Below are 25946 nucleotides of genomic sequence, written 5' to 3' on the forward strand. Positions count from 1 at the left end.
TCGTCTTCCCATATTTTCGACATAATATGGTGCAGAACTTCATAAAGCTGCTCACTGCCATGTTTGAGAAGTTCAGCCGGGAGCTGGTCCTTCCCCGCAGCCTTATTGCTTTTCAGCTCTTTGACAGCTTTTTTAACCTCATCTAGTGTAGGTGACTCCACAGCTTGTCCATCGTCGCTATTATTTATTCTGTTCACCGATGCACCGTCACTTCCTCCATTCAACAAAGTCTCGAAGTGTTGCTTCCACCTGGCAGCCACTTCAGTTTTATCTGTCAGCAAATTCCCTTATTGGTCGTTGAACATGACGGGGGATGGCGCTGTCTTTCTCCGCACGCCATTGACAGATTCATAAAACCTCCGCATATCGTTCTGCTCCATTTTTTCCTGCGCCTCACTAATCACTTGTTCTTCGTACTCTTTTTTCTTTCTGCGGTGGGTTCGTTTTTCGGCTGCTCTTGCTTCCTTGTACCGATCTCTATTCGATCGGGTACCTGACACCAACATCCGGCTTCTGGTAACGTTCTTCTCGTCTGTCACTCTCTGACACTCCACATCGAACCAACCCGTCCTGGGTCGCCTCTGTGCAGTGCCTACCACTTCTCGTGCTGTTGTGCTCACCGCTCCATGGATCGACTCCCATAGATCGTTGATGTTGTCGCTAACGTTGATTGCACTTATCCGTTCGTCGAGCTTCTGGCGGTACTCAGCCGATACTCCTTCCGCCGACAATCGCTGGATATTGTAACGCATCGTTCGCTGTGATCTTTCGTTCGATACAGTTGACAACCGTGATCGAATTTTACTGACAACGAGGTAGTGATCAGAGTCAATGTTCGGACCTCTGAATGTCCGCACATCGATAACATCCGAGAAATGGCGCCCATCCACCAGAACATGGTCTATCTGGTTGCAAGTTTCACCATTTGGGTGTCTCCAGGTGTGCTTTCGGATGTTCTTTCGTGCAAAGTAGGTGCTACTGATGGCCATCCCTCTGGCAGCAGCAAAATTTACTAGCCGTAGGCCGCGGAGTGAAGGCTCTCCCTACCGATTATGGGACGGAAAAAGTCCTCTCTACCGACCTGAGCGTTAGCGTCTCCGATAACAATTTTCACGTCATGCTTTGGGCACTCTCCATAGGCTTTATCAAGACATTCATAAAACGTGTCCTTCACGTCGTCGGATTTATCGTTTGTCGGTGCGTAAACGTTGATTAGGCTGTAATTGAAGAATTTGCCCCGTATCCTCAACACACAGATTCGTTCGCCAATGGGTTTCCACCGCATCACTCGCTTCATCTGCTTGCCCATCACTACGAAACCAACTCCATGCTCTACTTTTTCACTGCCGCTGTGATAGATGTTATACTTGAATGCAGTATTGGTCGTGGGGTCCACGGCTCGGAATTCACTCAAAAGTAAGTTTAAAAATACTCAATTTTGGGTACTTTTTTTCTTCTTGTAGGGTCATGGGTTCGAGTCCCATCGAAGGGAAAGTGGTTATCTCCAATACATTTTTCAAATCAATATCTTCCAAATCAATATTAACGTACATATTTACATATGAGTTTTAACAACATTGTAAATTAATGTCCAATTCGGGTGGTTTAATCCCCGGAAATAGGCAATTAACTTTGATTGAACTGATATTTGCTATGCTAACTGCAAACTTGGCTGATTTTTTAATCTCTTTGAAAAAACTCTTTAACTTCATAATCAATTGAACTAATCAGATTAAATCAGTGAGCGGAGAAAGCTCAAATGATCAAACGATCAGTACCTGAGAATTTCATAAAATATCGCTAATCAAGTCGAAAACCGAAATAAAGGACTATCGGATTTGGATTTTTCTTGCAATCCGTACGTTAAGCAAAGTTAGATTTGCTAGTAGTGCGCTAGTCTAATTAGGAGCTTTATAGGCCTCCATTCCGGGTTTTAACTTGATCTATCTTCTCTATATAATAAAAATAAAATCGTCTGTCTTCGTATCCGCATAACTCGGAAACGGCTGGATGCTTTCGAAGATTCTGTTGGAAATTCCAATGAAAATGTCGGGGGATTTCTTAGAAATTTCCATAAAAGGATCCTACTGATTTTTCTTCGGAAATTCCTGCGGTTCCCAAAGTTCTTCCGGAAATTTCTTCAAAATTTTTGCCAGAAATGTTCTCATAAACTCTTTCCTCGACATTACTTCAGGAATTCTCTCGAAAAGTCCTTTAGAAAATTCTCTTAAGAACTCCATCGGAAACTAGTTTATTCTTTAATACATTTTCGAATGAATACCTGCACGAAAATCGTATGGTTTTACCACAGGTTTAACTAAAGGAAATTCCCAAAGAGAAACTGAATGGATTTTAGAAAGAATATCTAGGGGGAAAGACGGCTTTGGCAGGCTTTGTTCTATTATTGGCAGGGGGGTTTTTGTCGACCAAATTTTATGAAATTTGGCCACAATGTTCTTTGATATGCAAAGAATCCCTGTCCATGGATGATGGGGTCAACGTTGATAAGTCAAGTGTCTGCATATTGTTAAAATTGTGAAATAATTTGTTCTTTTATAGTACACATTGCTAGTATTATTAGTACTCAACACATTACCTTTAGACGAAAACGAGATGAATTTAATTGCATCCGAGTATGCTTACACTATTAAGCAGTACTGAAGTACGTACTTTAAACCCGGTAACATTTCAATTTAACAGAAACGCGTCGAGTATTTTTTGCCAATATATAGAAAATAATTAAACACTTGATATATCATACCTCCTTGCAAATACTTAGAGAAGGTGTCGCATGATCTAACAACATTTTCTTGAGTATATGCTGCGGAGGTTCCGGCAGGGTCTAGTACCAGTCTTAACTAACAAAATACTAACACAAAAGACTGGGAAGCAAACGATCATCCATTGCACCAATTGTAGTTAATAGTTCAGTATACAGTAAGTAGTGAAAGTAGATACTGTAGATTTACTAATTTTGCATTATATATGGTGATTGTATCCGTTATTTCTTCTCAGTAATCTCTGTTATTTTACTCTTACTTTCACTGCATGGATCAACGTATAAACAAACCTGTTTCGCTCTTCATTTTTTCGGGTTAGGAAAAAAATAATACATACTCCAATGTAAAGAAAGATTGAAGGACATAGGAGACGTGACTAAGTGTATTCTGAAAGACAAATAAAATTAGTTGACTACCTTATAACACAGTAAATGACCGATAGGGAATGAACTCATGATCTGCGCTAGACGGTAAAACAAAAGATATAGTCACGTTTAACTGAGACCTTAGCCACCTATGTGCATGAGAATAGACCATATGATGCTTTCATCCACTATCCTTTTATCTGCATGACTAATAGTTTGACCACCTAAGGTCGTGAGGAGGATCAATCAATGTCTTTTTAAGCCCATCATCAAATGAAAGCTCACGAAATGGTTTGAAATTTTTACTGACTGAATCTAGTTCCGAGACAATGATGATGCTATGCAAGGCCGTCATAAGTCCACAAAGATAGTATCAGGCGTTTTCTTGGAACATGGTTCTTCAAAATATGTAATTGTTAAAATAGCAGGCTCAAATTTTTGAAGATTGTTTGGTGAACGGTATATGAAAATAGTATAACGGCGTTTGAAACATTTTGGTTTTGTTTTTGATCTGTCAGACATAATAAATAAACATTCTTTTCCTATTTCTTTCAATATATTTTAGTTACACTTTATTATTTTATTGATACAAGAGCAGTAGTTACATATAATTTTAACGGAAGTGCTTCATATTCATCGACAAATTTGATGATGGTGTCCACGTCATATGCTCTTGTCCAGGGAGCAAGGACTCGACAACTCGATGATGGCAATTCCATGCTGAACACGCTTCACAACGACGACATCCACCAGCTCAAGCATATTTCCGTATTAGGGTATGTTCAAATATTACGTAGCGCGAAAAACGTTGTTTTTGAGAACCCCCCACCCCCTCGTAACAATTTGTAACAATTTTCAGAACTACCCCCACCCCTATGCGTAACGCGTAACAAATAGTTTTTTGAAAAAAATCTAGATTTTTAGTAGGATTTAAAAGACGTTACTATAAATTATTATGCATTGTATATTTTACGTTATTTTAAAGGAAATAAACATTTTTTTTTAAATTTTTATTTTTTTTTGCTATGCAAATAATTTGTTACGCGTAACAATTTTCAGAAGGACACCCACCACCCATATTTTGCGTAACAAATCGTAACAAAAATTTAACAACCCCCCACCCCCTATTGCGTTACGTAATATTTGAACAGACCCTAATCCAAATGCGAACTTCACACCCGGTGTTTATGCTTGGTCAGGTTTTCCTCCTTCGTTGCCTCCGTCGCCTCCGTTGGGATCTGGGTAAATTACACTAAATAATCAGTGTCATTGGGTCGTAGTGACACAGATCGTCGTGATCTAGGCCCCATTTCACCGTGAACTATATTTCTTGAGTACAGCGAATTTACGTATAAGTTACTCCTGTTCTGGGCTGGCTCGTCTGGTAACGTCTGTTTGGGAGAAAGTTCCAAGTTTCATTTTGACCTCTACCGTTTAAGTTTAGGATTTACCTTCGTCCCATGTTTTTGCCACTTGTTGGTCCCAGGTGCTATACTTTGCATTGGCACCTCTCCACATTGGTCACGGTGAAACGAATCTTTTAGTTTATTTACTGCAACCACCAACACGATCGCTCCAGGTAAAGATTTCCGATTTCAGCCTTCATTTTTTCCATCACGACTCGTGCGGTGACGGCTTTTCTCTGCAAGCACATGCAAAATGAAAATTAATGATATTTCATTTACTCAATCAACATGCGTATCGTTAAAATTCTATCTATACACTTACGTATCAAAATTAAAATGTGGTTGGCCATACGCTGTAGGACTTCAATTCGATTGAATGAGCAGAAAACATGTCTCTTCGCACTTTTCAGAGAAAACATAATACCATTCTTAATAATGAAGCACAAATCAGCCTTAGTATAAATTTCAATGTTCGATAGTATACTTTTTATACTAAGCTTTGTTTTAATGTGATATATCAATAAAATGATTACAATTTAAACTATTCTTGTTTATCCTAAATTCTGAGTGTATCGCAATTCCTATACCATATACACATCAACATAATTGTATTAACACTGACTCGCGATTGAAAATTAAGATTTTGAACAAACTTTTAAAGCTTCTTTTGTTTGATGGGGACATTACTTAAACGCTATTGATGAGAAAACTACTTCGAAACAATACCACTCACACTGAATACCCCGAACAATATTGAAAGAGACTTTTTATAAGAACTGTTTAGATCAGGCCTTAACAGCAGACTATAATGACGAATAGACTGATCATTTAGGAGTAAGGATTTGTAAGGGTTACCTTGCTGGACAACTAAAATTTGTAACATCAGACAACTCTAACTGGAAGAATACATATATCAACACGACATAATAACAAACACATTTGTTTAACCGCCTAAATACAAGGGAAGCTCTTTGTGATTTATAATTGGAATCAAAGTTAATACATATAATCAAATATTATAACCGACATCTCTCCACAGCTTTAATATTCATCATAAAAATATCCCCAACCTGCCCATACTCCTAAGGCAGTGATATACTAGCAGTATATCCCACAAAACTTAAAACCCCCATGGGTAAAGATGTTGTGAAGCCTTATCCTTTAGTCCCTGGTGTATCATGGACGATATGAATTTCAAATTCACATCGGTGACTTGGCCCCAGGCCCCCTTATACATCAATAAAATAAAATAAAAAATGTTCTTTGATATGCAAAGAATGTTTAGGCCAAATTTGAGCATAGTCAGACATAAAAACCCCCCTGCCAATAATAGAACAAAACCTACCAAAGCCGTCATTCCCCCTATATGAATTTCTGCAGAAACTCTCATAGGATTTCACGAAGGAATTCTTAATGAAATTCCCTAAGGATGCCTGTACGAATTTTCAAAACAAAATCCAGAAGTTCCTTCACCACCAAGAACTTTTTTGGCATATTCAACAAAATTTCAGGAAAAAATTTCAATTTGGTTGGTCACCGTGCCCCAGCTAGTATTCATCAAGGTCCTCATACGCCAGTCACTGGCGAACAACCCGAGCAACACACATGTTGTAAATCAGTTGATAACACTCATATATGACCAATTGGTCATATATGAGTTATTGCAACCAAATCAACGTAAATTGTGCTGCTAGGGAAAGCTCGTGCACGGTGCCCCGGTAGACCGTTATTATAAAATAAAAGTGTCCATCAAAACCAAGTACAGGGTCCGATTCCTGTGGTAATTCTGCACCTCTGGACCAATTTTTAAAAAAAATCCCTAGGAGGAATCTCGAGAAATCTTGATTTGAAGTTTTTAATTAAGAAATTTCAAAAGAATCTATATTTTAATTCAATAATATCCCCAAAATACCTTCAAAGCCGTCCAAAAAGTGGTCCAAGTTGTTTTCAACCAATTTGCATTTGTTGCCTTTATTACAATTATAAATTTTTACAACTGATTAACCTCACCAAACTGATTTAGGTATGTTGTTTGTATGGCTTGAAGCCGTCTGTCTTCAAGAATGCTACCTCTCGTTCAGAACCATTCATGAATTCACGTGCAGGCTGCAGATTCTTTGTTGAATGCCATTCAGATTAAAGTTTGTATTTTTATTGTATTCACAAATGTATTCGAGCATCAGAAGTAAAGATTGGGAAGTATGGGAAAAAATGATGAAAAAACCAACAACTTAAATATTTGTTTAAAGTAGTGTAGTTGTTTAGTATTATATAACAGATCTTCGTCAAATGCTGTAACAATTGAATTGACGGAGCTTTATCATATTCTGAGTTTTCCCCGCAAAAGGATCATCGGACTGGTAATGACTGCAAAGATGGCGGTAAGGAAAAGCTACGAGTGAGCTCGGCATATAGAATGAGATTAGAGATGTCGTAAAATCTCGATTAATCGATTAGTAACTAATCGATTACTCTCGATTCTTATCGATTATTGAATCGATTAATCGTTCGGTAGTAATCGATTAAAAATTAATCGATTATCACAACGATGAATCGATTAATCGAAGTAATCGCTTAATTTGCGACATCCTTATGATGTCGTAAAATCCCGATTAATCGATTAGTAGCTAATCGATTACTGTTGATTCTATTCGATTATTGAATCGATTAGTCGTTGGGTAATAATCGATTCAAAATTAATCGATTATCACAACGATTAATCGATTAATCGAAATAATCGATTAATTTGCGACATCTCTAAATGAGATCTCGAGAACCAAGGAAAACTTCAGGAAAAATGCACAAAAGAAAGAAAAAAATTTACAAGCTTTGTGCATATTCCTTTGGTTTTTTGATTACGACGAAGAAATATTCAATATTCGAACTTTTAAAAACACTTTAATAAAGGAACAAATTGAATGGGAAGCGCCATGTTGAGTAAATTTATGGGTGAACCAAGTACAGATGAGGCATCAACAAATTGCATAGAGTTCACTAGAATCCCGATTTTTCGGAGCACGGCATTACTCTGCTTAAACATTAACAATTTTCTAATTAATATATCAATCAGCAGGTTCTGAATGATTTCAAAAAAGTGTACGCAAAATACAGCTCTTTGAAACTCGAACATGGTTTTGAGGAAGCAATTGATGGCATTGCTAGCAGCTGGAAAAAGCCGCAGCTTCCATTTAAGTCAAAGTACCATATCTTGAATTATCATGTTTCTGAGTTCTGTAGAGGTACCGGAATAGGTTTTGGCTTACCAACATGCTTTTTCTAGTCCGTTGATTAGAACTTTGACGAGATTTGGCAGCAAAGATCGGTTAATAAGTGCTGTGATCGAGTATAACAGCTTCTAACTACTATTATTCTACACGAACTCTAGTCTTACTTCTCTCCATTATGAACATAAACACTAAATTAAAATTAATTTTTACCTTTTATTCTATTGAACATTGAAAGCAACACTTATACTAAACTCGAGCAAGTTAGCCATACAAAAACATATTTAAGTCAGTTTGGTAAGATAAGTCAGTTGTAAATATTTATAGCTCTAATAATGGCAACGCGTGCTTAGGGCTGTCCTTGGCGCTGTGCAAGAGAATGGTGTGTGGCGGCGAAGGTTGAAACAAGAGCTCGCCCAGCTCTACGGCGAACCCAGTAACCAGAAGGTAGCTTAAGTTGGAAGGGTACGATGGGCAGGGCATATTTCAAGAATGCCGGACAGCAACCCTGCAAAGCTGGTGGTTACTTCTGACTGGCAGGTTCAAGAAGAATTGAAGGACATCTATCTAGGTGGATTAATCAGGGTTTTTGGTGATATTTTTGCATTCTCATATGGATTATTTTGAAATTTCTTAACTAAAAACTTGAAATCAAGGTTTCTCGAGATTCCTCCTAGGATTTTTTTTTAAATTGGTCCAGAGGTGCAGAATTACCACAGGAATTGAGCCCTGTACTTGGTTTTGATGGACATTTTTATTTTATAATAACGGTCTACCGGGGCACCGTGTCGTGTACTCTGCATCGAAGCTCAGAACCACTCTTAGGGCGCAATCGTTAAGGCGAACATTTTTATATTCGTTTAGTTACTGCAAATCAATTCTTGTTCGAGTCCCTTTAATCAAGCAGGTGTCTCAAGCATACCATATCGTTTTATTGCTACATGATTGAGTGTTTAATTTTGATAAAATATCGAAAACAAAAGTGTGGTAGAGAATTAACACTGTTGTTTACATTTTAGAACCAGCACATGTCGGGGTAGGGATTCAGTTCTCCGCCTTCTCCCCCTGGTATTCATTTACAGTTATGTTAATCATCTATTGAGATTTGTGCATACAAAAACGCGAAGTGCGGAATAAACTGTCTATTGTGGCTGTCATTAGTGGATTCCATCGTGTATGTCCTTCCAGGATCCAGGGGTCACAGCAGGTGAACAAAGTAGCACTGAAAGTTCTCTAATAACAATAAATATGCAGCCATTCATTGTCCAATTGTATATGTAAGACTCTAAGAATAGTAATTTAGATATATTGAGAAATAAAACGACTGGAGTGTATCAAAATCCTGAATTGGAAATAAAATAACTTTTGAAAAAAGTTCTTAATAAATTATTTCTATGATACCGAAATCCAATTCTCAACATTCAACATTCAAAACGACTTATCTGCTTTTGTAAACAAAGATTCAAACGTCGATTTGTCTAATCTGAGAGTACTCCCAGGCAAACCAACACCATCAACGCATAGGTAAAGGCTTCGGCTATCTGTTGATGATGTTGGTTTGAGTGGGAGTGCTCGCAGATTCGATAAACCGACGTTTGAATCTTTCTTTACAAAAGCAGATAAGTCGTTTTGAAAATTTGTTATACAATTGACTATTTTGAATGTGCTGTTTGATGATTTGCAAACGTAGAATATTTCAATTTTTATCCACTGAAGTCGATTTTTATACAGGCGTTTCCTACCGTGTGCATTAAAACCGTGAGTTTGGTATAAAAAAGTTTATTTTGGCCATAACTTTCGAATCCATAGTGCAGGCCTGGTAGCGGGTCACTTTTTAATGACTTGGTCACTTTTTTCGGGCTAGTCACTAAAAAGTCTCTTTTTTCGACCTCAAGACACTAAAGTCACTTTTTCTCGCAAAAAGTCACTATTTTCAACTATTTTGAAACTATTGACTAAGATTTTTTTATAAAGCTTTATCCATCGGAAGCTGTTTTGTTTATGGCGAAAATGAAATTACGGATCTTGGAAAAATGATCATTCTGAAGCATCGCCAGCCATTTAACTCGCTGTTCCTATTGGCATTTCACCAGTAGCTAATTGAAGGTGTTTTACGTCACAGTTTATAAATTGGTGTACAGTCATGCAAGCAGGAGACCTGTCGATTTAGAGTTTTTTTTAACTCAAACTTTATGCAGTAGGGGAAGGTGAGAAGACTTGATTCTCCCCTGTTTTACCAAGAACTAAACTGCCCATGATCGCATATTTGTAAACCTCCACAACAGTAAAACAGGTTTTACTATCTTGCTTATCTGTGGCAAGCTGGAAATGATTGAGTTTGTGGGGAGGATTAACAAAGGATTTACAAAATCAACCAAAATGCATATGTTACAAATGCTATCATTTTTTCACAGCACAGATTTTACAGATGTAATGAAGGGTTTGCTCTAAACAAATATTTATCGAGTAGATATCATAGAACAGCGATCAAGTCTCTCCAATTTTGAAGATTGCATGCGCTGTCGAATTCCATAGCAAAAATCGTTCATTAATACGCACCTCAAGTCGGAAAATCTGCGTATTTTGGACTAAAAATATTTAAAAATGCAGAGAGCATGGTCCTCATTACAAGCAGGAGGTCTAACGTTCAATCCCAAGCTCGTTGTACATGAATCTTCATAATTTTTGTATCGTTTTCTACCAAAACGATCCTACTGTTGTTCCTGTCGCACTAAAAATTCAAAAAACATCCGTGGCACCTATGACAAATCGTTAGAGTTCTCTGCATCTTTCTTAAGTAGGCAGCTAATCCAATGATCGTAATTTTCACTTATTTTCACGAGAAGAGAATGCTCATCCACGCAATGCTCATTCACTCGCCGAGAAATAATATTCATTAAAGAAAAACAGGTATTAAGAGTTATAACCATATTTCGATCACTTCCAGTGGCGTAAAAATTTGATTTGCTTGCAGACTACTCATAGTTTTAAGTTGTCCTGCTTTTTACTGATATTGAGTAAAATTTCCGTGGGGTTAAAAGAGAGGGCAATAATTTTACTTAGTCACTGAGTAGATAAAAGTTACCGAGTACGATTTTCATTTTTCTTCTGAGCTCGTTCTAAGAGAAAAGAGTGGCGAGTGAAAGATGTTTTCCGCCACAAATTACAAAAAAATATTCTCCTTCGACCCAAAAACGCTTGATTTCGTCTCATCGAACTTGCAATTGAAATTGAAAGTCACTATTTGGTCACTTTTTCAGCAACTGAAAGTCACTATTTGGTCCCTTTTTTCGTCAGCTTTGGTCACTAAAGTCACTATTCTGAGTGGCTTCGGTCGCTACCAGCCCTGATAGTGCGATCGGGTCGATTTACAATAGGAAACAATGGGACAGACTTCTCGTTGCGAGTAATTTTTGTTAAAAAAAAATGCCTGAAAATAAAAAAAAAAATTTGCGCTCACGCCTTCCATCAAAAGTTATTTTTTGGACAGACCTTTACACCGTGATCAATGAATTCGGGTACACTTTCAAAATGCAATAAATTAACGCGAAAAAACTCAAGACAGTAAATACGAAGCACTATTTGTGTATTACAATAAATATTTGTCTTCATCGGATTAAACTGTATCCAAACTTATTGATCACGGGGTAAAACCTGCTCAGTATCATTTTAAGATTTCAATATCAACTCTCATGGAAGAGATTTCCAGAAGTACTAATACCCACGAGATAAACAGAACAAATCATTTTCTAACGCCCGTTTTCTCCCTTTCAAAACAGCTACGATGAGGGTTCCATCATCATCAAGGTCGGCCGCGAGGAACCGGCCATGTCGATGGACATCAACGGGGGCAAAATCGTGTGGGCCCGACACTCCGAGATGCAACAGGTCAACCTGAAAGCCCTGCCCGAGGGTAAGTATTGCGCAACCGAAAATACTTCTCGCCATTTAGCTTTAACGGGAAGGCAAAAGATTTAAGAATTATCTTTGCCTTTCAACGATGGTTGTTCTTTTTGTTGTCGACTTGAAAGCGAAAGAGGGGGAGCGTTTCCCATCGTGGTGGGTTGCATTGCAATGCGAGGGTGCTCTTATCGTAATTAAAAACTACGGTGATAAGGACCGGAACAGACACATGGAAACACATTCTGTTCCGCCGGGTTGACATAACTTCCGATTCAATGGGATATGCCACCGGAAAGGTTACTTGACTGCGACGACGCCGCCCGCACAGGTCGCACATCGCCTGGGAAATGCAATGCGAAACAACTTCTCTGTCCTGGCGATATTATTGTTACCGGTAAAACGTGTCATTAGCGAGATTGATTTCGCCGGATTTGTGAAATTGTGACGAGCGCGCCGCGACAGATGGAATGAGATATCCCGCCAGGCACGGATTCCGCTTCCGCGACGGGTGGTGATGGCTTTTAAACTCATTACCATATTTCCCAGCGGACGGGGCTCGCGTAGCGTAGCAAGGCGAAATGTATATTGACTTATGACAGGACGAAAGAAGTATATCAATGCGTTCCAGGCCAAGATGAGATGGAAATTCACTTAGCAGTGATATTACGTTTCGCGCTTACGAAAGAGCGATCAGTTGCTAATGTCGTTGAAATAATTAGACCAAAGTATCAAATGCGATGTTTTAATTATTTTTTCTGAATTTTTGTTTGCCTGCCTATAAAATTAGGAAGTTACACCCTTTCAGTAAACCCTTTCGTAAGACAGAAAATGCAGAAAAAGTAACAACATAACAGCGTCAGCAAAATGCTTCATATTTCTCGAGTTACTCACTTTGCGTGTTTGTTCAATGCACTGTGCTTGTGTAAGAAGAACTACAAAACACAAAAATGGCAAAAAAAACACCTGAAATGCAAATCCACGACAATACACGAAGGTTGAAGGTTTCGTTCGTTTATTCTTTTCGTATTCAGTAGTCATAACTATCGTGGAAAAGATGTGATCTGTAAATTATGTTAACTGGCATTGAAAAGAAGAGAGTGCTTCATCTTGTTTAAAGTTGCTACTCTATTCCGGATGAAACCCGTCACGCAGTGCGAGTTAAACCCGTCCTGGATACCGTCAGGAACCCGTCTCAAAGTCGGAGGGGAATCCATTTTGTACTCCGAGTAAACTCCGTCACGCATTCCGAGTATAATCCATCTTGGACTCCGAATGAAAATCGTCTCCGAAAATCGAATTCTTCTTAGATTCGGAGTGGATTCCATTCTGGTTTTCCAGTGAAATCTATCTCAGATTCCGAATGGAATACGTCTAGAATTCCAAGTGGAAGCCGTCCGAGTGGATTGCGGCTCGATTCTGAGTGAAATTGTTTTGGATTTTGTCTCGGATTTCGTGTGGAATCAGTTTCAGATTCAGTGTCGAATCGTTCTCGGAATCCGTTTCGAAATCCGAGATCCGTCTTGATTTTTAATGGATTTTGTCTCGATTCTGAGTGGATAACAACTTGAATGAGTCGAATCGTTTTGGATTTTGATTGACATCCGTCTCTTCCAAGCGGATTCTGATTCTGTGTGAAATCCGTCTTTGATTCTGGTGGTATCCATCTCTGATTTCGTGTAAAATCCGTATCGGATTCCGTGTAAAATCCGTCTCGGATTCCGTGTTCAAACCGTCTCCAATTCTATGTGGATTCCGTCTAAAATTCTGTGTGGATACTGTGTGGAACCCGTCTCGGACTCCATGTGGAAGCCGTCTCGGATCTCGTGTGGAATCCACCTCGGAATTCGTGCGAAATCCATCTCAAATTTCGTGTGGAATCTGTCTCGGATTCCGTATGGAATCTGTCTTGGATTCTATGTGGAATCCATCTTGGATTTCGTGTAGAAACCGTCTCGGATTTTGTGTGGAATCTGTCTCGTATTCCGTATTTAATCCTTTTCAGATTCCGTATGAAATTCGTCTGATTCTGTGTGTAATCCGTCTCGGATTCCGTGTTAAACCCGTCTCGGATTTCGTGTGGAATCCATCTCGGATTGCGTGTGGAATCCGTCTCGGATTGCGTGTGGAATCCGTCTCGTATGAAATCCGTTTTTGATTCCGTGTGGAATCTGTCTCGGATTCCGTATTGAATCTTTTTCAGATTCCGTATGAAATCCGTCTCTGATTCCGTGTGTAATCCGTCTCGAATTCCGTGTTGAATCAGTCTCGGATTCCGTGTGGAATCTGAGTCGGAATTCGTGTGGAATCCATCTCAGATTTCGTGTGGAAATCGTCTCGGATTGCGTGTAGAATCCGTCTCGTATGAAATCCGTTCCTGATTCCGTGTGGAATCCGTCTCAGATTCCGTGTGAAATCCGTCTCGGATTCTGTTTGAAATCTGTCTCGGATACCGTGTGGAATCAGTCTTGTATTCCATATGGAAACTGTCTCGGACTCCGTGTGGAATCCGTCTCGGATTCCGTGTGGAATTCGTCTCGGATTCCGTGTGGAATCCGTCTTGGATTCCGTGTGGAATCCGTCTCGGATTCTGTGTGGAATCCTTCTCGGATTCCGTGTGGAATCCGTCTCGGATTCCGTGTGGAATCCGTCTCGGATTCGTTGTGGAATCCGTCTCAGATTCCGTGTGGAATCCGTCTCGGATTTCGTGTGGAATCCGTCTCGGATTCCGTGTGGAATCCGTCTCGGATTTCGTGTGGAATCGTGTAGAATCTATCTCAGGTTTCATGTGGAAATCATCTAGGATTGCGTGTAGAATCCGTTTTTGATTCCGTGTGGAATCTGTCGGATTCCGTGTGGAATCTGTCTCGGATTCCGTGTGAAATCCGTCTCGGATTCCGTGTGAAATCCGTCTCGGATTGCGTGTGGAATCCGTCTCGGATTCCGTGTTAAATCCGTCTCGAATTCCGTGTGGAATCCGTTTCGGATTGCTTGTGGAATCCGTCTCGGATTCCATGTGGAATCCTTCTCGGATTCCGTGTGGAATAAGAGTCGGAATTCGTGTGGAATCCATCTCAGATTTCGTGTGGAAATCGTCTCGGATTGCGTGTAGAATCCATCTCGTATGAGATCCGTTCCTGATTCTGTGTGGAATCCGTCTCAGATTCCGTGTGAAATCCGTCTCGGATTCTGTTTGAAATCTGTCTCGGATACCGTGTGGAATCCGTCTTGGATTCCGTATGGAAACTGTCTCGGATTCCGTGTGGAATCCGTCTCGGATTCCGTGTGGAATCCGTCTCGGATTCCGTGTGGAATCCGTCTCGGATTCCGTGTGGAATCCGTCTCGGATTCCGTGTGGAATCCGTCTCGGATTCCGTGTGGAATCCGTCTCGGATTCCGTGTGGAATCCGTCTCGGATTCCGTGTGGAATCCGTCTCGGATTCCGTGTGGTATCCGTCTCGGATTCCGTGTGGAAACCATCTCGGATTCCGTGTGGAAACCATCTCGGATTCCGTGTGGATTCCTTCTCGAAATTCGTCTCAAATTCCGATTGGAACTTTTCTTTGATTTTGAATAGATTCCTTCTCGGATTCCAAGTGAAACCCGTCTTGGATTCCGTTTGGAATTCGTCCTGATTTCGAGTGTAATCCTGCTCTTATTTGAATGGAATCCGTCGTATTCTTGAATACCGGATAGATCCCGTCTCGAATTTCAAAGATTCCGAGTGGATTCCGTCTGGATTCTGAGTGGATTCTGCCTCAATTCTGAGTGGATCGTTTCGGAGTAAAATTCGTCTCGGATTGCCGAGTGGAATCCGTCTCGTAGTCCAAATAAAATCCGTCTCGTATTCCGTGTGGAATCCTTCTCGAAACTCATCTAGAATTCCGAGTGGAACTCGTCTTGGATTCCGAATGGACCCCGTCTCGGATTCCAAGTGATTCTGTTTGGAATTCGTCCTGATTTCGAGTGTAATACGCCCCGTATTTCGAGTATTATATGCCTCGTATTTTTAGTGGAATCTGTTTTGGATTCCAATGGAATCCATCTCTGATTCCGAACGGAATCTGCCTCAGATCGTAAACATATCATTTTACAAAAGTAAATACCACGCTGCGGTATCGCAACTTCCCCGCAGACGATCGAGCTCAGCCTTTTACTCGTCGTGGGATGTTTTATCAAATAATGAAGGGCGAGAACCCGTCTCCCTTTACAGCCCGATATTCCTTCCCTTCGTAGTTTATGTATTAGTTGCAAGCAGTAGCAGGGAAACAGTGGAACGAGAGCATAGAATTATCGTAATCATCAAAGCAATGTGCTATAAATTCTATATAATTCAGTGAAGCGTTGTTGTCTTTAAGCTGTTGCGTTTGATTGTCTCTGAACGAGAAGGGTTTTAGTTGTTTGGGCCAGACGTGTTGTGTGGGGGAAAGCGAATAAAAGGACGACACTTGAGGTTGATTCTTCTGTTTTATTTAATTGATTACATCGAATATCAATATAATATTTGTGTAAATATTTGAAATCTTTGAAGGTTCATACATCAATTCGTTCATTCGAACGAATACCCGTTGAGAGGTTTCCTCAAACAAGCAGTGTGGCAAACATCGCCTGTTACTTAAATCTGACTAACAGTAACGGAAATTCGATTAACTAACCCGCCAGAAAATTGTAAACGACCATCTCCAGAAAGCGTGACCAACCGAAGAGTGTGCCACACATATCGTCACTTTGGAGACCACTTGCTTACATATGCCAACGAAACAACGACAGAAACCCATCGTCTCTCGATTCAGATTAGAATCGCAAGTTGTTTTTTTTTTCGCTTCTTCCTATCTATGCTCTGCCATAGTTTCACGCAGCTGAACTTTGATTATATGGTATAATGTTATTGCTGCGCTGGTGAACGGAAGAACTGGAAGAAGCTAATGATGGCAGTGCTCATACAGCCCGAGTGCACCGGTTAATAATGAGATGGGTATCTCCGCGGAGTAGCATTATGTAGGAAGCGCGTGGCATACTGTTGTCGACGTCGTCGTCGACATCACCGGAAAAGTTCTTGAAGTGTGTCCAGATCTGGATACAATTGAATGCTATTATAACTATTATAACTTTTTTTAGAAGTATTGCATCCAAATTCACCATTAGGTCTTTCAATTATTTTGAGTTTTTGGAGAGCTAGAGTCTGACTAAACTGTTGAATGATTTCCATTTATTAAGGGAAAGTGAGGCAAGATGGCCATCCTAAGCGGTAGCCCTTGTAAAATAGTGACACTTCTTCAAATTCTGCTGATTTGTCCATGAAACACCTTTATGATGACCCGTCTTTGGCGTAAGTATCAACAAACACTGATTAATAACGTTTCAGTATCTTATAAACTGGTTTTAAAAAAGGTGTTTTTATGATGCCTATATTTACCATATGGGGCAATATGACCACCCCCTCGGGGCAAGACGAGCATGGATCAAAAACTATATCAAAAGTGTGCTAAATTTATTTAGAATAGGGGACAAATTTCTTGCACTTCTATGGATTATGTTTAAATGAAGCTTCGCCTAAAAATGTCGTATTTCATGTTGATTTCTTGACCACTGGTACTACGACAATATAAAAATTTGCCTAAAACTAATTTTTACTGATAAAAACATATCCTTTGTTTTAAATCATCTCTGATTCACGCAGAAACTATTTTGATTATTTCTTGAATGCATTTAAGGGTTAGGCGACTCTTAATCCTGGAGATGACCTTGTTCCTATACAGTTGGCAATACCGCCCCAGGCCGACGTATATCCAAAGATGTATATCCTATCGAACCTAATTACTTTGAATCTCCTCAAATTATTATTGTATCCAGCTTTTTATCCAGATCATGCTATAATTTTTAATTCACCCCTTTTGACATATACAGCGTCCACTATAATTTTCAAATTTTGGAGTCAAAGTATGCTTTGACTTGTTGAAAAAAAATGTTTACATTCATACGCATATGAATGTCATTATCTTTTCCAATAACAGGTATTTCATATATTTTCTACATTTAAACTTGTTCGTTTTTTAATATATTTCAGGAAAACAAACTAATTCAACAATATTGGAATGTTACTGAAACCGCACAGTCAGTTGCTGCTAGTTGCGCTAGAGCGAAAACTTTCTTCGGAATCAAAGTTTTGTCCGAAAACGTTAATGACAATGCAACGGCCACGAATCACCATCAGCTTCGACGCTGATTCCAGTCGTTCAAGTTATCACTCGCTCTTCTGGAATAAAGATAATTTGATCAAGAACTATTCTAGATTCAAAGGCATTGGCAAACATTGTCTAAAAGCACCCTCACACCTCGGGAATTTGGATCGCAGATTATCTCCCCATGTATTTTTGCATATGCGATGTTTTATGACTTAAAGCGGTTTAACCATTGGTCTCTAGTTTCTTCATACACTACGCATCACGCATAGGCACAACATCCCAAACGCCCCGCCGTGGATATGCTTTTTATTAAACAATTGTCTGAATTTACAAAACGCCACAATTCTATTTTCTTGTACATAGGGGAACTGTTCCGATCTCCATCTCATTGTACATATATCAATCTCATCGCTAAACAAAGAAATACGGCACCAAATTAGTCGCTTCTTATTGTCAACATGCGTGCTCACTGCTGAAAAAAAATCACAAAAATAATAAACAAACCAAATTCCTTTTCATTGCTTTGATTTTGATGGGATGGAAATAGGAGCTATGAGATGAAGTGGCGAACCGTTCCCCTATATATTCAAGGCCAAAATGAAAATGTTTCAGATAGCTGAATCGACCTGAATAGAGAAAATTTATCAAGTATATAGGGGTTGAGTGAATCGCCTTTAGGCCTTTCGGCCAAATAGCTGACTGCTTGAGGTTTGAAGTGTGGGGGTCATTTTTTAAATGTAAGAGCAAATAATACATCGTGGGGATTAAGGGTTTATGTTGGAGAAGGCTATATACAAACTCAAAATAAACACATTAAAAATTGCAAATAACTTAAGAATTTGTGGGTGAACCATTGTTGCCCCATGGTCAAAAATGTCCCTACATGAGTAACACAATTTGTGAGCTCAAAGTAATGAATAACAGTGTAGTCTTGACGCTGAGAAAAAAGTATAATTTTGCGTTTTCCTTCATGCATTTCTTTCTGCAATTATTTTCTTTTTAATTAAAAATGTCAAATATAAAAATTGTTATTAATCCAAAAAATAATCGAACTAATTTACCTCTGCATGCGAAAATGTGTGACGTGACAGGTTTCCAAACAAATAGGATTTCACGGCTACTATGATGCTGTTATAAAATCTGTACACAGTATCTGTCATTATTGAGGGGTGATCAGACAGTTTATGGCTAGCTATATAAAAGCTTCGGTAAATATCAATTTGTCCTGAAAAATGAGTAATTTAGGCTTCAATTGTTAAATTATGTAACTAGAAAATTATAAGAAAATTCGGATTTCAACTAAACCATCTTCAAATCAATATTACAAGAACAAGTGAGGTTGTCAAAGTGCATTTTTCAATTGTATAGCCCTTTTACATTATTGTAAACCATCCCTTGTAATAAGACTGTGAATATAATGCTCACTTAAGGCATAATTAACGTTGGCTGTCTTGCCCCATATGGCCATCTTACTCCACTTTCCCCTAATTGTTGATATGCCTAAATTCTGAATGCTTCCAAACTTTTAAATTCAATATTCAGAAAACATTTGATTTATATAGGGTGTATGGATCAAATCATGGCCTAATATGCTACGATTGAGCAAATTTATCGTTATTAGGTATTATTATTTTAATAAAAGAAAATTAAAAATTATCGTTATAAATCTTCATATATTGCAGTTCCAACCAGTATTGCTTACTTTTGGTTTTGACGCCAAAAAGCAAAATAACGATTATGAATGTCCACAAATATCTCATTTATATATAACCAGCGAAAGTCTCGAGTGAAATAGCCAAAATTTTGACTCATTCTCCCCCAAAATGGCTCAGGTGGATGTTTTACCTTTCTCGTACAACAAAGTTGTAACAGAAGGCTATAATTTCACTCCAAAAGTGTGTATGTGTGTAGCACATATTTTTTTTTGTTTAAAGCGTTTCATATAGAAGGACTTGACAGATTCGAGTTCAACTGGTTTCATTCGACGGAGCAAATTTCCTAGTTGAACACTATTGTTTTTGTTTTTAAATAAATCAAGCAGTTTGGATTATATTTTTATTTTTTAATCAACAAAAACACTGTTTGCATTCACACATTGAATCATTAATCATTTTAGCCGTGGCGCAACCCATTACTCTCATAATTGAGTAAGCAGCGTACTAGAATTACACCAAATCTTTACCCGCCGAAATGTAGGAAGATGATATTAGCATTTCCATATCATTGTATGAGAATGTTGGTACGATTAGTGCGAATGCTAATAAAACTAAATATAAGAGGCGAGGAATATAATGTTCATTTAATTCATACATTAATTGAATATCTTATTATGAAGAATTATGAAGAACATTGTGTTTCGACCCATGAAGGGTTAATGCTTGAATCGGATTTGTGGAAACCGTAAGGTAGGCAATTACTTTTATTATGTATACGGTGGAAGAAAACGATTGTATCAAGATTCGAGAAAAGCCTCATAAGGGCTCATTCAAAAATTACATAACGTTTTACGTTGTGGGAGGGTACTTGTATGAGCGTCAGGACTATATAAATTTCAGAACCATACATAAAGCGTTACTAGGGGCTGGGTGTGGGTTAACAATTGTCAAGTTTAGCATTATGTAATTTGCGAATGAAACTAAACTAAACATAACTAAAAAAACGCTGGGTAAAGTAACCTGTTTTACAAGGATTCTCAACAACCGAATCGCAAGCATCGTATATTCTATCCGCAGCTTTCAGTTATTTTCTCCAGTACGGATTATTGGCAGGGCAGGGATGTTTTGATTTTAGAGTTTCACCTATACTAACGTATTGCTGCAGATCGAAAGCGCATGCCACCATTTGGCTATGGGTGGCCCCAGTGCCTACCTGGATACCTGGTTGGCTACAGCGTCGATATAGCTATGCCTGACGTATTGTAGAGCTCCATAATCGTCGGTGTTTAGCGATATTCCTCCAGTTTCTCCGAACATTCAGGGTCCCCAAGTCCGATTCCACCGCGTGCAACCAGCTTGTTCGTGCCCTTCGACGAAGTCGCCGGCCCCTATCTGGTTCTCTGTTAAATATTGTTTTCGCTATTCTTTCTTCTGACATACGCACTAAGTGACCAGCCCACTGAAGTCTGCCTTATTTAATACGATTCACATTTTTTTCTTTGCATACTTGATACAGCTCTTGATTCATGCGTCTGCGCCACACACCATTTTATAGTTTCCCTCCGCATATTGTACGCAACGCTTCTCGCTTGAAAATCCCGAAAGCTCTCCGGTCCGCCTCTTTTAATGTCCATGCTTCATGTCCATAAAGCGCCACTGATAGTATCAGAGTTTTGTATAGAGTTTGTAACTTCGTTTCCGTCTGTATGTTGCGGGACCTAAGCTGGTTAAGTAATCCGTAAAAGGCCCTATCCGCAGCAGCAATACGTCTTTTCACTTCACGGGAAACGTCATTGTCACATGTCACAAGCGTTCCAAGATAAACAAATTTTCAACAACTTCAAACACATCCCCATCAAGCACTACCTCTGCACCAACATCATAAGGTCTTCCTCTATCTCTACCTTATTTATTTATCATCAGACTAAGGCCGGAGTGGCCTGTGCTGCACATAAAAGACTTCTCCATTCAGCTCGGTCCATGGCTGCACTTCGCCAACCACGCAGTCTGCGGAGGGTCCGCAAGTCGTCCTCCACCTGATCGATCCACCTTGCCCGCTGTGCACCTCGCCTTCTTGTTCCCGTCGGATCGTTGTCGAGAACCATTTTCACCGGATTACTGTCCGACATTCTGGCTACGTGCCCGCCCCACCGCAGTCTTCCGATTTTCGCGGTGTGAACGATGGATGGTTCTCCCAACAGCTGATGCAACTCGTGGTTCATTCGCCTCCTCCACGTACCGTCCGCCATCTGCACCCCACCATAGATGGTACGCAACACTTTCCTTTCGAAAACTCCCAGTGCGCGTTGGTCCTCCACGAGCATCGTCCAGGTCTCGTGTCCGTAGAGAACTACCGGTCTTATAAGCGTTTTGTAGATAGTCCGTTTGGTACGGCGGCGAACTCTATTCGATCGAAGCGTATCGTTATCGGCGGTCACCAGTGAGCCCAAGTACACGAATTCTTCAACCACCTCGATTTCGTCACCACCGATAGAAACTCGTGATGGGTGGCTCACATTGATCTCTCTTGAGCCTCTTCCTATCATGTACTTCGTCTTCGACGTGTTGATGACTAGTCCAATCCGTTTAGCTTCGCTTTTCAGTCTTATGTAGGCTTCCTCCATCCTCTCAAAGTTACGTGCCATGATATCAATGTCGTCGGCGAAACCAAATAACTGGACGGACTTCGAGAAAATCGTACCACTCGTGTCAATCCCTGCCCTTCGTATTACTCCCTCCAAAGCGATGTTGAATAGCAGACACGAAAGACCATCACCTTGCCGTAACCGTCTACGGGTTTCGAAGGGACTCGAGAATGCTCCTGAAACTCGAACTACGCACATCACCCGATCCATCGTCGCCTTGATCAACCGTATCAGTTTATCCGGAAATCCGTTTTCGTGCATTAGCTGCCATAGCTGGTCCCGATCGATTGTATAATATGCGGCTTTGAAGTCGATAAATAGATGATGTGTGGGCACGTTGTATTCGCGGCATTTCTGCAATACCTGACGTATGGCGAACACCTGGTCTGTGGTAGAGCGTTCACCCATAAATCCCGCCTGGTACTGCCCCACGAACTCTCTTGCAATTGGTGTTAGTCGGCGGCATAAAATTTGGGAGAGTACCTTGTCGGCGGCATTCAGCAACGTGATTCCGCGGTAGTTGCTACAATCCAGCTTATCGCCCTTTTTGTAGATGGGACACACGACACCTTCCATCCACTCCTGCGGCAGAACCTCATCCTCCCAAACCTTGGTAATCACCCAGTGCAGCGCTCTAGCCAGTGCTTCACCACCGTGTTTAAACAGCTCTCCTGGTAGTTGGTCAACTCCAGGGGCTTTGTTGTTTTTCAGCCGGCCGATCTCCTCCTGGATTTCCTGGAGATTCGGAGCCGGAAGTCGCATGTCCTGCGCGCGTGCTCCTAGGTTCATTACCATACCGCCACCGTTGTCTGCCATATCACCATTCAGGTGCTCTTCGTAGTGCTGCCGCCACCTTTGGATCACCTCACGCTTGTTCGTAAGAAGGTTCCCGTTTATGTCCTTACACATATCGGGCTGTGGCACGTGGCCCTTACGTGAACGGTTCAACTTCTCATAGAACTTTCGTGCGTTATTAGCGCGGTACAGTTCCTCCGTCTCTTCACGGTCTCGATCTTCCTGCTGGCGCTTTTTCCTCCGGAAAATCGAGTTTTGTCTGTTCCGCGCCCGTTTGTATCGTGCCTCGTTCGCCCTCGTGCGGTGTTGCAGCAATCTCGCCCATGCTGCTTTCTTCTCCTCAACTAACTGCTCACATTCGCCGTCATACCAGTCGTTTCTCTGATCCGGAGCCACCCTGCCTAGTGCAGCGGTTGCGGTGCTTCCAATGGCGGATCGAATATCTCTCCAGCCATCTTCAAGAGATGCTGCGCCTAGCTGCTCTTCCGTTGGGAGTGCCACTTCCAGCTGCTGCGCGTAGTCTTGGGCTAGTCTACCGTCTTGTAGCCGCCCAATGTTAAGCCGCGGCGGACGACTCCGACGCGTGTTGATCACCGTCGAGAGTATTGCGAGCTTCCGGTAGCGGGTAGAGCAGAACTACCAAAACGGACAAAAGCAACTAAAACTGGAGGGCTAAAGCATCAACAAAACAGCAAAAACTACAAATCTTCAATTTAATACATATATTTGGGGATTGATCCCACTTTCTTCCTACCTCCTAAGCATCTCTCTCTTCTCCTTTCTCTATATCTTCATTTTCTTACAAACTAACATTTGTCTTCCTTACTCACGGTTGCTTCGGGGCGTCCCCCTACGCTTCACCTGCACGGCAGTCATTTCGCCACCGCGATTCTCGCATGCCGTTCCCGAGGTTCTCACCGACGGTACTCCTCTGCTGGAGACCCCTCTGGCCGTCCAGCACGACCGGGTAGTTGGATGGGGTCCCTCCGAGGCAGTCGATCCTCTCGTCGGGATGACGATGTTTCCGCACGCCACAGTCACCAATCTCGCACCAGTGCACACCACCCGACAGTTCCGAAGCCGGTCCACACCGATGGCTTGGATCCCCTCGTCGAGGCTAGCACGCCCTTTTTCTCCAGCCGAACCGCATCGATCGCGCACCGACAGCTGACGAATTGGATCCGGCACAAAAACAAAATCCGGCACAAAAACCCTATGGATTGTAATCACCATCAGAATGACTGTTCGCAAATCGTTTTCAGCGGCACTTACCCAGTCAGTGGGGTGATATTGGCACCACTCGAATTCCTCCACTAAACCAATGGCCTTCAATGACTTTGGTCGTTGTTTGCTGTCACTGGAACCGTTTTCGTCCACTCCTCAGAGCGACAATCTGCTGCGAATTTTGCGTGACGTTACTATATCATCCACCCGAACTTAATGGGAAATTTGGTTTACCTTTGATCCGTCGAATCCTGGCTCACTCAACGGACAATGCGGTATCGATTGATCCGCAAGAATGGAATTCCACTTGCGTTTACCGGATGATTAAAATGTTCTTCCCACCGAGTGGATGAGACCAATGAATTCTGCCAGTTTCCACGATGCTAGCGCTCCTGTCCTAATGGGATTGAGGTTAATACCACTCCTCCAGAACGCCAATCGTCACGGGAGGTTTGTATTTGTCCGGTCCTGCGTCACAGCCGCTGTTCCGTCCACTTTTGGTCGGTAGTTTCACTTTCTGCGCAACGTGCGTGTAAAAAAACTTTAATTTATGCCGCCTGCGTGATGGCGGTGTGATCGCAGCGGCAGCACAGAAAAGATTCCTTTTCTTCCGCTGTTCGGTTCTGCGGAGTGCGTGTGCGTGTGTTCCCTAAACTGCATTATTGCCGCGTCGCCTTGGAATGCGCTTCTTATTTACAGTGGGGATGTGTTGTGCGTTTGAATCGGCAGTTCATGTTTTGGTAATTGCACGGCGAAGAAACGGTTGCGAATTTTGATGACAATGAGCGGTATAATGACTTTCTTCATAGTGAGTTTTTCATTTCCTAAAGCGTAATACATGTTGCAATATTTAACAAACCAGACGTAACAAGAGTTTTGAGCGCAGACATAATGCGACGAGGTAGTGGTCGGATTCAATATTCGCACTGCGGTAAGTGCGTACGTTCGTGATGTCGGAGAAGAATTTACCGTCGATTAGAACGTGGTCGATTTGATTTTCCGTTACTTGATTAGGTGATTTCCATGTGGCCTTGTGGATATTCTTGCGGGGGAAGAAAGTGCTTCGGACTACCATTCCGCGGGAGGCTGCAAAGTTTATGCATCGTTGGCCGTTGTCGTTCGATACGGTATGCAGACTATCCGGTCCGATGACCGGTCTATACATTTCCTCACTTCCTACCTGAGCGTTCATGTCACCGATGACGATTTTGAGGTCCCGCAGTGGGCATCCATCGTATGTCTGCTCCAGCTGCGCATAGAACGCTTCTTTCTCGTCGTCGGATCTCCCTTCGTGTGGGCAGTGCACGTTGATGATGCTATAGTTGAAGAAACGGCCTTTTATCCTCAGCTTGCACATCCTTGCGTTGATTGGCTGCCACCCAATCACGCGTTGGCGCATCTTTCCCAGCACTATGAAGCCGGTTCCCAGCTCGTTGGTGGTGCCACAGCTTGGTAGAAGGTAGCCGCTCGATGCCCGCTTTTCCACACTTTCTGTCCTGTCCAGCAGATTTCCTGCAGCGCTACGACATCGAAGTTGCGGGGATGTAATTCATCGTAGATTATCCTATCGCAACCTGCGAAGCCTAGCGACTTGCAGTTCCATGTTCCAAGCTTCCAATCGTGATCCTTTATTCGTCGCCTAGGTCGTTGCCGATTGTATCGAGTCGTATTATCTTCTATGTCGTTCGTAATAGTTGTTTTTAAAGGCGGCGTATTGGGCCTGCGCAAACCTCCTGTCTCGTCGGAGAGCCGTCGTGTCAGGGCTGT

General features: G+C 41.2%; 1 protein-coding gene and 1 long non-coding RNA gene across 3 annotated transcripts in view; one reads left to right on the top strand and one right to left on the bottom strand.

The window, feature by feature from the left end:
* Positions 1-25946, top strand: part of LOC134225597 (coatomer subunit beta') — a 77943-nt gene that overhangs the window by 35022 nt on the left and 16975 nt on the right. For both annotated transcript variants that reach the window (XM_062705795.1, XM_062705797.1), the window contains exon 3: positions 11555-11688. In XM_062705795.1, coding sequence (XP_062561779.1) covers positions 11555-11688 — 134 coding nt within the window. The remainder of the gene's footprint in view (positions 1-11554; positions 11689-25946) is intronic.
* On the bottom strand, positions 23688-24838 carry LOC134225598 (uncharacterized). The gene is made up of 3 exons (XR_009983279.1): positions 24414-24838; positions 24228-24351; positions 23688-24168 (listed from the first exon to the last, which is right to left on the bottom strand). It is a non-coding gene; the product is annotated as an uncharacterized LOC134225598 (long non-coding RNA).

Source organism: Armigeres subalbatus, chromosome 3 (assembly GCF_024139115.2).
Source record: "Armigeres subalbatus isolate Guangzhou_Male chromosome 3, GZ_Asu_2, whole genome shotgun sequence".
NCBI lineage: Eukaryota > Metazoa > Arthropoda > Insecta > Diptera > Culicidae > Armigeres > Armigeres subalbatus.